The sequence below is a fragment of the Psammomys obesus genome, unplaced genomic scaffold (assembly GCF_907164565.1).
Source record: "Psammomys obesus unplaced genomic scaffold, mPsaObe1.curated_primary_1811, whole genome shotgun sequence".
NCBI lineage: Eukaryota > Metazoa > Chordata > Mammalia > Rodentia > Muridae > Psammomys > Psammomys obesus.
Window position 1 is genome coordinate 898228 of NW_026595981.1, and position 13390 is coordinate 911617.

General features: G+C 41.9%; 1 protein-coding gene across 2 annotated transcripts in view; it reads left to right on the forward strand.

Moving 5' to 3' along the window:
• Positions 1–13390, forward strand: part of Smg6 (SMG6 nonsense mediated mRNA decay factor) — a 214469-nt gene that overhangs the window by 109452 nt on the left and 91627 nt on the right. For both annotated transcript variants that reach the window (XM_055620112.1, XM_055620113.1), the window contains exon 13: positions 1645–1846. In XM_055620112.1, coding sequence (XP_055476087.1) covers positions 1645–1846 — 202 coding nt within the window. The remainder of the gene's footprint in view (positions 1–1644; positions 1847–13390) is intronic.

The following is a 13390-nucleotide window of genomic DNA, read 5'->3' on the forward strand; positions in this document are numbered from 1 at the left end:
TCCATATTTAAACATTTCTGACAGCCAAACTCAGCTGAGCCAAAAGATGGAGCTTTGTGAATGAGCCTGCTTGTTGGTGTCCATGAAGAGGGGCTTTAGAAAGCTCTCATTCCTCCGGTGATTCTTCCCAAACGTGTTCTTTTTCCTAAGCAAAGCCTGGGAAGTGAGTTACTTCTGCAGTACACGTGTGCTGATTATGTGCCGTTGTTTGATTAATGGGACTGTGTTCCGCCTGGTTCCCAGGACGCTCTTGAAAACAAGATGTTTCATTTCATTGCCTTTTCCTAGTGTAGTGATTACAGTAACTAAACCAGCTCAGCCTGCTTCTTCCACCTGGAGCCGGTGAGAGAGTCCCCATACCTCTCCCTAGTCCACACCCTCCCCTAGCGACACTTTCAGTGGCAATTCCAGGCGTACCCTCTTTCCTGTTATCTGAAGATGGGGGTTGCCAGCAATGAATGGCTTAGTCTAAGACCTCTCCCAGATAGTCCAGATAGTCTCATGGACAGCAAGCCTGGGAAATTTCAGGGTGCTCTTAGAGCTTCTCTAAGAGCATAGTGCCGCTTCATGCTCCATCTGTCCTTACATGTCCTAACATCTCGCACCTTAGCATCTATAGGGTGCCTCCTCTTCTAGTCTCCTGGGTTAGAGCCGTATCTGGAGGTGAAAGTCAAGTCGGTAAACTTGGCAGGCATTGTATTCAACTACAATTTGAGGTTTACCTAGATAGGCAAAGTTTGGGGGATATTTAGCACCTGCCAAACAAGAATTGAGTAGGTATGAATTAAATGAGCCTTCTTTCTGTAATTCTACCTTGGAGTTTTAAGTGGAGAGAGATAGATTTTGTATTTTTAGTGTTTCTCCTCAAGTTCAGTCAGAACCTGGTGATGTGGGACCCGGGGTGGCCAACCATCCTGGTTTGTGTCAGACTAGGGAACTTAAGGGATGTGAAAATTTTAGTGCTAAAACTGGGACAGTCCCAGGATGGTTAGTCATCTGGTGTCTAAATGTACAAGTGAGAGAAGGAAAAGGACATGGTCCAGCCAAGATAGCGCTGAAGTGAGCATGAGGCTTTCCCTCCCCAGGCAGATCTTGGCAGGACAGGAAGGGGGATTTTATTGGATGGGTATTCATTTCACTGCTCACTTTATAAATAAATTTATAAAGTATTTCTAAGAGGGAAACCCACGTAACTATACAGTGTGACTGCTCCCTGTGTGGCTATGGCTGAAGAGAAAGGCTAGTAGTGCCCAGTTTCTGTCTGTGTGGTATATACTATGCAGGAGCAGGGACTTATGGGAGCTGCCTTAGGCACTGGGTATCTAGAGTGTGTGTCTCATCACATTATCTGTAAAGGTGACAAGATCTGCATTAGGCAACTGATTGTCAAAATTCTTTTTCCTCCTCTCTGGTTAGGATGAAAGCTCCCCTAATCAGTTTCAGCTTTACACAGAGCAGCACACACACCTCAGATGGCTGCCATGGGCACAGCTTCATACTGCATTTTTCAGAGTATTTCTTGGCAGCGTCTAGCCAGCCTTACAGCTTTTGTTGCAAGTACCTTTCTGTTCCTAAAGCACTAAGAACACTTTCACTGACCTCCTCTTTAGAGCCTGTCTTCTTTTCTCATCTTGTCTCTCACAGGGTTGCTGTGGATGTGTGGTCAACCCTGGCTGATTTCTGTAACATACTGACTGCAGTGAATCAGTCTGAGGTGCCACTGTACAAGGACCCGGATGATGACCTCACCCTTCTTATCCTGGAGGAGGATCGGCTTCTCTCTGGCTTTGTCCCCCTGCTGGCTGCCCCTCAGGACCCCTGCTACGTGGAGAAAACCTCGGATAAGGTCAGCCGCAGGCCAAAAATCCCTCCCCATTTACCCGGTCTCTTAATTCTCCAGACTTTTTTATTCTTGGGAAGTTTTCTGTGCAAACGGAACATGATTAAGTCATTGAGAAGGGTGTTAAGGGAAAATATCGACCTTTTAGCCACTGACATCCAGCTCTGTGTCCTGAAAAAAAAAAAAAAATCTTTCTCGACTTCCTTTGGTGTATGTGTCTCACCACCACCACCACTGTGTGTGTGTGTGTGTGTGTGTGTGAGAGAGAGAGAGAGAGAGAGAGAGCGAGCGCGCTCCTGGCATGTTGTATATACGATCATTTCCTCACTTGTTTAAATGGTGCAGCTTGTGTTGGCAGTGCTCTCACTCAGCTCCAAATGGTTTGCATCATGCTTAAAGCACCCCTCTTCCTTCCCTCTCCCGCTTTCCCCAGCCACAGAGCTCTGCACTAGGAAAACAGCCAGGGCTTTTTCCCTTCTCTGAGGAGGAGAGTGATAAATAGGTGACTAGAGAGAAGCAGACACCATGTGTTAACTTACAAAAAAAGCTTTTAGGAATATGAAGCATTCCCGCTGCCTGGTTTCTATTTTCCTTCCTCTAAGGACTGTTTTAACCTGACTTTTTTCTTGTCTGTTTATAGAAAACAAAGGCCGTTCCCTGTTGCCCTGGTGGGGACTGTGGAGCTTCTAGTTTAACGGCTGGGGCGAGTAGGGCAGTCTGGGCTGCTCCATGGCAGTCATGGGGAGTTAGCATTGTCTCCTTCTCCTGTGCCTAGGTGTTCATGCCTGACTCTTCACAGAGTTCGTGACATCTTAATACCAGGGAGAGTCCTTTGGGGAGTAATCCATGAATGGCTTCTGAGGAGGATTTTTTTTTTAAGGAGCTTTTTGATGAACTTTTATTTTTAGGTTTTATTTGGGTTTTTGAGAAAGGGTCTCACACATAGCCCAGGCTGTCCTCAAAATGGCTGTATAGCAGAAGCTAGCCTAAACTTCTGATCTTCCTGTCTCAGTCTCCCAAGTACTAAGATAAGATATATGTTAACACACAAATGAGGAAGAAGTCTTCTTATCAAGATGAAATACATAATAGGCAGAGAAGTAGTTTTTTTTTTTTTTTAAGTCAGTTAACTGACTTCCAGGGTTGGGGATATGACTCCAGGATGGTGTACTTGCCTGACAGGCTTAAAGCCTTAGGTTCAAGGGGTGGAGAGATGTCTCAGCCTCTGGCTGCTCTTCCAGAGGACCTGAGTTCAATTATTAGCACCCACGTGGCAGCTCACAACTGTCAATAACTCCACTTCCAGGGGACCCTACATCCTCACACAGACATATGTGCAGGCAAAACACCAGTGCACACACAATATATATATATATAAACCCTTGCGTTTGCACGGGTGGAAAGATGGCTCTGTGGTTAAAAACAGTCTGCTCTTCCAGAGGTCCTGAGTTAAATTCCCATCAACCACATGGCACTCACAACCATCTATACTGGGATCTGATGCCCTCTTCTGGCATGCAGGTGTACATGCAGATAGAGCACTAATAAGTAAAAAAAAATTTTAAAAAAAGTCTTGAGTTCAATTTTCCACACCAGGGTAGAAAGTAAAAACTAAATTCTAACCCTGACCTGTAAATATGGGATATACTTATTTATTAATGAGAGTCTCAGCGTATAGCCCTGGCTGGCACAGAATCCAAAGAGATCCTTCTGTGCTTGCCGTTTGAATGCTAGGACTAAAGACCTGTGTCACCAGACCTCGCCTATGAGAGGCTTTATTAATGTGCTGCCTAAGTCACTATAGTTATGTATTAATATAATTTATATATGCATGGTCCTTTAAAAAAAATAAAGTAGAAGGACTGAGGCTGTCTCCCAAGCACAGGCTGTAGGTTGGATCCTCAACACTATGAAAATAAATGAAAATAAAACCCTAGGGTTATGTGTGTACTGTTGTCTCTTTTCACATATTTTAATGTATTCTTAAGTGGAAATTGTTATGTGGTGCTGGGAATCAAGTATGGAATAATTTTTTATGATTGCTTAGTATATTTTAAGTGCCAAGATATTAGTCAGTTTTGTTTTATGAACTCAAGAGAAGTGGTACCTGATATTTTTAGTTATAAACAGTGAATTTATGCCTTATAACAAAATTTGAGCATGTATTTCCTGTCGTTAAATTTCTTTTTTAAGTAGAGAAAGATTCTAGGTATGGCCATAACCAAAAGCCATACTCAGCTGCCCAGTGGCAACCACTGAAATCCTTTGGTTACTTGGGCAGTGGAAGCGGGAGTGGTAAGGAGTTCAAGTCATCCTCAGCTGTATAAGCTTGCTAAGGTCAGCCTGGACAATTGGACAATAGAAGACCCTATTTCAAAAAAAAAAAGAGAGAGAGAGAGAAAGGAAGGAAGAAAGGAAAGAAAGAAGAAAAAAGAAAGAAAAGAAAAAACAACATAAAAAAAGACATGTAATCCCAGGTTCAATCCTTAGCACTGAAAATAAAAGAAATAAAAATAAAATCTAGAGGCTGGAAAGCGGTTTAGTGGTTAAGAGTGTTATCTGCTCTTCCAGAAGACCTGGGTTTGCTTCCCATGACCCATGTGGTTGTTATAGCCATCACTAACTCTGGGTCTATGGGATTCAGTGCCCTCTTTGGTTTTTGTGGGTACCTGCACACAGATATGTATGCAGCAAAAACACTTAGGCACATAAAATGCAAATACATTTTTGAAAACTCATACTCTTCTAATTTGTTTACTAACTAATGGTTCTTGGGAGAACCTTTCTTTCCCAAGAGGAATACTTGTTTTATGCCTTTGCAGGAAAAAAAAAAAAAAAAAAAAAGGGTGGTGGTGGTGGTTAAAATTCTGCTCTGCTTGTCTGGTCTCAGAATGGAGTAGTAATATGGGTATGTATAATAGGAAAACAGCAAAGAATTCTTTGCACCTCTGAGGAAGATGTTGAGTTAAAAGAGAAGCTTAAGTATCAGTAGCTTGGATAAGTATACTTAGTCAGTCTGTCTATCTGTCTTTCCTTCTTTCTTTCCTAATCGTTTTTGATTATTGGGTGGACTTGATTCCAGTAGAGCCTTCTGGGAGTTGCAGAAAGAGGAGGAGTCCTGACCAGCTTTAGGCTCCCTTTGCCTCGTTTTCATCAGCTCACCAGTGCTCCCAGCTGTAGTGTTGGTTACCAATCTATGGCCTGGCTGGAGAAGAATGAGGTCCTCTGTGCACCCTCACACTACGGAGGTGCTCACAAGCCTTCCAGATGGCAGTAGCAACTTACTTGAAGTGTCTCTCCTTCAAGGCTGTGAGATAACATCTCTACAGCTCACCTTACTCCTAAATCTGGTCTTTATTCTTCCCACCCTGCAGTTTACTATTTATAGCAGCATGACTTTTGATGGCCTGTTGCAGAATCTCAAGAGTTCTTGGCTGTTGTTTTTCTCAAATCTTTGTATCCAAATAGTGATTTGTGTCTTTACTTTTAAAAGGCATGCAGATGTGCTTCCTTTCCACACCCTACTCTATTCATTGAGGTACCTTGTAACTATCCCTCAAGCCCCTAGTCTGTTTCTTGAGACAGTGATCACAGTGGCCTGTAAGTGTAGAACACAGTGCTGTGGCTGGTGGCACAGGCCTGTGATCCTAGCTGCTTAGGAGGTAGCGGCAGGGGTGACAAATTCAAGACCTTCTTGGGTTACAGGGCAGATTTTGAGCGACTGGAGAACTTAATGAGACCTGAGCTCAAAGTAAAAGAAGCTTTCCTAGTATGCACAGGGCCCTGCGCTCAGTCTTTAAATTACTAAGCACCCCCCCCCCCAAAGAAGCCGGATGCAGTAGCACACACCTGTACTCCCAGCACTCTGGGAGGCAGAGGGAGGGAGATCTCTGTGATTTTGAGGCCAGCCTGGTCTATTTGCAAAGTTAGTCCAGGACAGCCAAGGCTAGACAGAAAAACTCTGTCAAAAACAAACAAACAAACAAAAATTAATAAAGTCAGCAAGTCATACTAATTTTACTTTCAAACATTATGATAATTTTTCTTCTTGAAGTAAAAAGCAAAAAAAAATTAATAATGGGCTCCAGTATCCTTCCTGATCTGACAGTATCTTTACCTTGCTAACTCTCTGACCTCAGCTCCTACTGCCTTCCTGGTCTTCACTGTTTTCTCTGGTCACGTTGCATATTGGTCATCCTTGCTGTTCTTCAAGCAGACAAGCCTGCATGCCTCAGGGCCTTTGCAATTACTCCTACCCTAATCTGGAAATGCACTGAACCAGATGGGTGTGTGGCTCTATCACTTCCTTGTAGTCGTCACCTTGTTGGAGCAGTCTTTGCTGTATAAAAATGTTACCTTTTTTAAAATTCTAATTTATTGTTTTCTATGGCAGGGAAAAATCAGTCATCTTCTAGCTAGTCTTTTAGCTAGTATTTCCTCTCAATAAACCCATCTAAGCATTTGTAAAAGAGAGGCCAGAGGTTAAAGAATAGAGAATGACGCTAAACTCACATAGGTCATCTCCATGGCTAACCCAGAGGATGTGTATGAATGTGTCAAAGAGAACCTTCAGAAACTCCTGGCCCTTTAGTGATCTGATAGGCATTTTCTGAAGCCTCACATTTTCTGAAATGTGAGATATCTCAGGGGCTTATTTGCAGCAACATTAGTGACTTCATGAATGCCTGGAGTAACCATGTCTGGTCCAACCTGTATACAGCTCAGTCAACAGAAACTCAGTGAGCACGTAACTGCCCACACAGTGAGGTCCTTCAAACATACAAGCAAATATTCCAGTTTGGGAGATGATTTGTGGGGGGATATAGATGTAAGTAACCACATAAATTTATCCGTAAGACATGAGTAGCTCTTGCTGTTTGCTTGAGATGGTAATATTCCTGTGAATGCATTGCCTTATGAGCACTGGTTTGATGTGAACATTCCCAGGCAAGTTCTGTGGAACTCTTAAGGTTATTTTGTTTTGTTTTGTTGAGTTATAAGTTGTAGATGAAAATACAAGTTTTGTGGGCAAGAGAGATGACTCAGTGGTTAATAACACTTGTTGCTCTTGCCGAGGGCCTAGGTCCAGATCCCAAATGGTGGCTCACAACCATCCATGATTCCAGATTCTTATTTCCTAGAGATCTGGTGCCTTTTGTGGGCACCAGGCAAACAGTGGGTGCACATACATACATGCAAGCAGAACACTCAGACACATAAAATAAATCAATTAAAAAAAAAAGAATGCTTTTCAATCAAATAAGCAGAACACATCACTGAATGATTTGTATATTTTATATTATAAAATATGATTCAGGGATAGCCTTTGTAAACTTTTCAAGCTTCCTTCACCCTTGATATTCTTTAGATTTATTTTATTTATGTCTGTGTGTGGATGACACCAGTATGTAAGTGACCATGGAGGCCAGAAGGTGGTCCCTGGGAGCTGCAGTCATCGGCAGTTTTCAGCTTCCAGACATGAGCAGTGGAACCAAATTTAGATAGTCTTAACTATTGGGCCATCTCTCCAGCCCAACCCTTGACCTTTTCAGTGTGCTGAACATCTTGAAGGGTCAGTATTCTGCCTGCAATAAAAAAGCCATAGTACAAAACTCAGGTATAGACAAGCATGGCAACTCATTACAAGGACCAAGTCAGCCAGGAGAAGGGAGAGGGGAGGGTAGTGATGAAGTGGGGAGGACCTACCTAGAACCAGCCGCCAGGGATAAAAAGGAAAAGTGGATTCAGAGTTTATGTAGCTAACCTCTGCAAACCAAAGTACCCAGTAATGCATTGAAAAATTGTAGCCGGTGCCTTTAATCCCAGCACTCAGGAAGCAGAGACGGTGGATCGCTGTGAGACAGCCAGAGCTACATAGTGAGACCCTATCTCAGAAAACAAAAACAAGACAAAGACATCAACAAAAACATTTCAAAACAAAACAAAATTTATAACACATCTCTAATGCATACTAGGATTTACCTCAAAATGATCTGGGTAACTGGAGGTGGATGGGAGTATAAATTGGGATGGGGAAGCTAAATGTTGAGTCTTGTTGAATCTGAACAATGGATATATTGAATCCATTACAGCATTCTCCTTTCATATGGATATAAATTTTTCATTACAAGCTTTAAGAAGAAAAATGATTGTTCTCTTTAGTTGTTTATCCATATTTTTGTTTGCTGGTGGCGTAGGAATCATACCAGGATGTGAAACATAGCAGGTGAGTGTCTTCCCGTTGGCCACAGCCATCCATACACATGTGCACACCCCACACTAGGCATGCAGAAGTTAGAAGACAACTGTTTGCTCCGTTCTCTCCTCCCCCCATAAAGCTGTCCTAGGAATTGAACTCAAGTTGCCCACTTGGGTGGCAAGTACTTTTACCTGCCCAGCCATCTTGCCACCCCATTCATAGCCATCTTGAAGGCAAATAAAACACAACCGTGTCCATCTGCCACATTATATCGCTCAAATTACAGAGCAAGTAATGAAGCCATCGTGTTGATAGTCACTGTTTTTTAGTCACGGATTGTGTTCCAGGCAGCTTGGTAATCAGCTCTCCATGTGTATCCTCTCACCAAAGTCCCAGCAGCTGTATGTGTAGAACCTGGTGGGAAGTGATGAGAAGGACAGTATTAGAAAAGAAAAGTTAGAGTACATGTTGTGGTATGAATATAAAAAACTTCCTAGAAATTAATACAGTCTGCTAGCAAGGCTGAGACAGGAGGATCAATTGAGCCCAGGAGTTCCAGGCCAGCTTTGAGAATATAGTGAGACCCTACTTCGAAATACTAAAACAAACACAAAGCTTAACTCTCTCCTGTAAAATAAATGCAAGTGATTGTGTACTTTATATCAGATATGTCATAAGGTTTTTAGTCCCTTAGTCATTTATATTTAGGAAGTTGTTAACTGTTATCAATGATGTCATATCAAGCAACATTATATATTTTTATGTTTCTTCATTAATTTTCAGGGATAAACTTTGTAGAATTACTAGATCATAGGGTTGTAACAAATTTTTGGACTTTTCTCGTATAAGACCAGTTGTAGAATATGAGAGTATCTGCCTTCTTACCAATCCTGAATAATTTAGCTTTTGTAACTTTTCCTGAAATGGACAAAAATGTCTTCTGTCTTCCCTGTTCGGAGACCACAAATGTGCCACCATACTCGGCATCTTCAGTTAGTCTTGTATAGCTTTTTGTTTGTTTGTTTTTCTTCCTCCCCCTCTCCGTCCCTCCCTCCCTTTCAGAGAGTTTCTCTGTGTAGCCTTGGCTGTCCTGGAGTCACTTTGTGAACCAGGCTGGCCTTGAATTCACAGAGATTCGCCTGCCTCTGCCTCCCCAAGTGCTGGTATTACAGGCACGCACCACCGAGCCCCACTTCCTGTTTTGTTTTTGTGTTGAATGAAATGAGAATTTGGGGAACTGGTAAAGGAAGAGGTGCAGCACTTTTCTCTATATAGGCAATAAGAAGTATTCCCACTGTGGGTGTACCTCAGTTGGAGAGTGCTTGCCTGGCATGCAAGTCCTAGGTTTGATCCCGAGTAACACCTAAAACGGGGCCTGGTGGTCTAAGTTTATAATCCCAGGTGGAGACAGGAAGATCAGAATGGCTCAGCAGTCAAGAGCACTGGTTTCTCGTTCAGAGGACCTGGGTTCAATTCCCAGCACCCACATGGCAACTCACAACCAACTTTAACTCCAGCATCCTCTCTGGTCTCCTTGGGTACTGCATGCATGTGCTGATCAGACATATATGCAAGCAGAACACCTACACACACAGAGCCAGGTATGGTGGTGCACGCTTTTAATACTAGCACTTAGAAGGCAGAGGCAGTGGATCTCTGAGTTTGAGGCCAGCCTGGGTTCCAGAATATCCAGGAATACATAGATAAACTCTGCCCCACCCCCCCAAAAAAGGGAGAGGAAAACAGAAAACAAACAAACAAACAAAATTGTTTCCTCTTTGCACAATACTAGCTAAGGCCTTTGTTTTTACCCTTTGAGACAGTTTCTCTTACACCACCCTATCAGCCATAGATATCTGCAAAAAAATAATTTTAGTTAATTTTTAAATTTTATCTGTCTGTCTGTCTATTTTGGTGTTTCTCTGTGTAGCTTTGGCTGTCCTAAAACTCACTCTGTAGACCAGGCTGGGCTGGAACTCATAAGATCCGCCTGCCTCTGCCTCCCAATTGCTGGGACTAAAGGCATGCACCACCACCGCCGCCCTGCTCAGCTAAATGTTACAAACAAACTTCCTTCTCTGTTTTGCCTGTTTGATCCAGAGGCTTTCTTGGTTCTGGGTAAAAACATATATAATATTCTGAAAAGTCCTCTGGTTATAGCAAAGAAATAATTAGAAGTTGAGATTTAATTCTGTTTTGTTTTTTGCCTTTTCTTACTCTAGATGAACTTTTCATTATCCATTTCACAAATGGCTTTCTGGCCTTCTCTGGCCTTCTCCAACCTTCACTGACCTGTCATTTTACGTTTACTTAATTTGCATAGGAAGTGTACATGTGACAGTGTAAGTGTAGAAGTCACAGGGCATCTAACAGGAATATGTTCTCTCCTGTCACGTGGGCCCTGAGAATCGAACTCAGATCATCTGGCCTGCTGGCCATAACCATTTTATTGTACATGTCTCTCTGTATGCCATTTTGTTGCCCTTATCTTATTGTGCTCTCCTACAGCCTTATGAATCCTTTGTAAATATATGAATTATGTTATATGAATTAATTCATACCTTGATTTACTCCAGTACTTTCAGATTGTATCAGTTATTGCTTCATATATAAATCTAATTCCTCAGATGCAAGACTGGTTTTTTGTTTTGTAAGATTTATTTATTCTACGTGAATGAATGTTTTGCCTGCATGTATGTATATGCTCCTGATGCCCACGGAGGTCAGAAGAAGACATTAGATACCTTGGAACTAGAGTTACAAAAGATTGTGAGCCATCTTGTGGGTGTTAGGAACCAAACTGAGGTCCTTTGTGAGAGCAACAAGAGCTCTTAACCTCTGAGCCGTCTCTGTAGTCCTGGGGACAATGTTTTTATGTGTATGTCTTTGGTAGGTCAAGTATCTAAGTATTCCTTTTTTGTTCTAGGCTAATAATTCTCATACTTCAGTATTCATTAAAACCATGTTTGCAGCTTGTTAAAACACCAGTTTCTGAGCTTCACATGAGTGTTTCTTGTTGTGTGGAGGAGACACTGAAATTGTATTTCTAACACATTCTTATCCATTCTAGTGTTAAAGGTTCCACATATTGAGAACAACTGCTTTTAGGGACTTGCTAGCTCCTAAAATTGTAGCTACAAAGCAAAGCTTTTGTACCAGGTAAGAATAAAGGTTGCAGGGATATTTGGAAAACTTACAGGGAGATGATGAATAGCAGTTACCAATTGTGGCATTAACCTGAGAGCTCACACACCTTACCTCTTTTTGCCAGGTAACTTTCTGAGATCTAGAAAAAGAAATTATGCTCAGATTGCCACAAATCTCTCTCCTGACTATAAGAAGAGTCACAGGTCTGGGTGGGCTCTTTTCCTAACAGGACTCAGCCACACAGCTAACACCCAGCGCTTATCAAGTATTTAGTGCTGTCTTCAGACTTTACATTATTTCATTTAAGGTTCCCAGAAGCTCTGGAGTAAGGCTATGCCTTAAAACAGTGCCGAGGATGGCATGGCTAAGCATGATGGATTCGAATCCTGGCAATTGAAGTGTACCCTGAATGCTTGGAGAAGTACAGTAGGAATGTGGATGAACAAACAGTAACCTGGTTCTTCCAGTCCTTGAGATCTTGACAGCTTTACTACCTCTGAAAGCTTGGTTTCTCTTCAAAAACTGGGGAACCATTAACCTGGTTTGAGAAAGATAATCTGATGTTTAAGAATAGTTAGTTCTTAAGGACAACACAAAGAAATAAGAGTTCAGAACTTGGATTGAGCTTTCTTCTGGCTTTCTCTCTGGGTTGAGTGTCTTCAAATGTTGAAAATTTTTAAGTATCTAGAATACGAATCTTTGGAGAATGAACTTGTTTGGTTTTTTTGTTGTTTTTGTCATTGTTTTCTTAAGCAAACTATTGAGAATTCTCCAAGAAGAGTTCTTAGGATGACGTAACTGATGTAGAATTGTGTTCCAAGAACAAAAATCTAAGGGTAGTGGTAGGGTAACATCTAAGGGACTGTTAACTTCTGCAGGCAAGATGGCCTGTAGATGGCCAGTAATTACACTTGTAGTTGACTGATGTGAAAAACTAATGGGTAAAACCTGAAAGTCAGTTGTGTAAGCAGCCTGACTCAAACCTGCCTACATTTATTATTCGCGTGAACTAGCAATCTTGGCTCTAGTCATAATAAACATGGGCCACAGTTAGAAATAAATGAGAAAACAACTCAGTGTGTGCTGAACAAGCATGAGGCCTGAATGCGGATCCCCAGCATCACACGGCGAGCTGGACGTGGCAGTGTGCGTGCCAGTAACCTCGTGCTGGGAGTGAGGCAGGGGCAAGGATCCCTGAGGCTTGTGGGCTAGCCACTTTAGCCAGTCAGAGATGCGCCAGTTCATCAAGAAACTGTCTCAGAAAGATAAGGCGGAGAACAATTGGGGAAGACACCATCAACCTTTGTATCCGCACACACACACACACACACACACACACATTGATGAAATTGGTAGTCATTCATGATGATGTACACTTGTAGTCTTATTATTTAGGATTCAGAAACAGGATTAGACAAAAATTGTAGTCCTGTCTGAGCTATGAATCTATCTCCCTCTCCCTCCCTCCCTCTTTCCCCTCTTTCCCTTTCTATCTACTCCTTCTTCCTTTCATTCATACCCCACACAGTGAATTTGATGACAAACCCCTATAATTTTAGTACTTGGGAGGACAGTGAGTTAAGTCTATCTAGGCTACATTATGAGATCATATCTCAAACCAACAGGATCATCAAGCCTGTTAGTGGATAAAGAAACTTGCTGCCCAACCTGATTTAGATCCTAGGCGCCAGAATAGCAGGAGGGAACTGACTCTTGCAAGTTGTCCCCTTATTTTCACATCATATTGTGGCATATGTAACCCCACCACCAAGTAAGTAAAAGTGATTTAAGAAATGGTTAGCAGGCCAATGTGGTCGTACACACTTTTGATCACAGTGTTGGCGAGTGGATCTCTGAGTTCAAAGCCAACTTGGTGTACATAGCAAGTTCCAAGTCTGCTGGGGTTATATAGGGAGACCTTGTCTTAAAAAACAAATCAATAATGGAATTGGTAAGAGAAGGATATAATATCATTAGAGTAAAACACCCATCTCAGTTCTTTCTACCTCAGCCGTTAATTTTTTATGAAAATATTTTACTTAATAATTTTAGAGATATAAAATTACATTAAAAATTTAGTTTCTGTTTGATTTTGATGTATGTTTACAATCTAATTCACATTTGAATGCACTGATGTCTACACATGTGGAAGGACAATGTAGAGATAAAAATATTTCCATCTCGCCATCGTGTTCCCAAGAGGT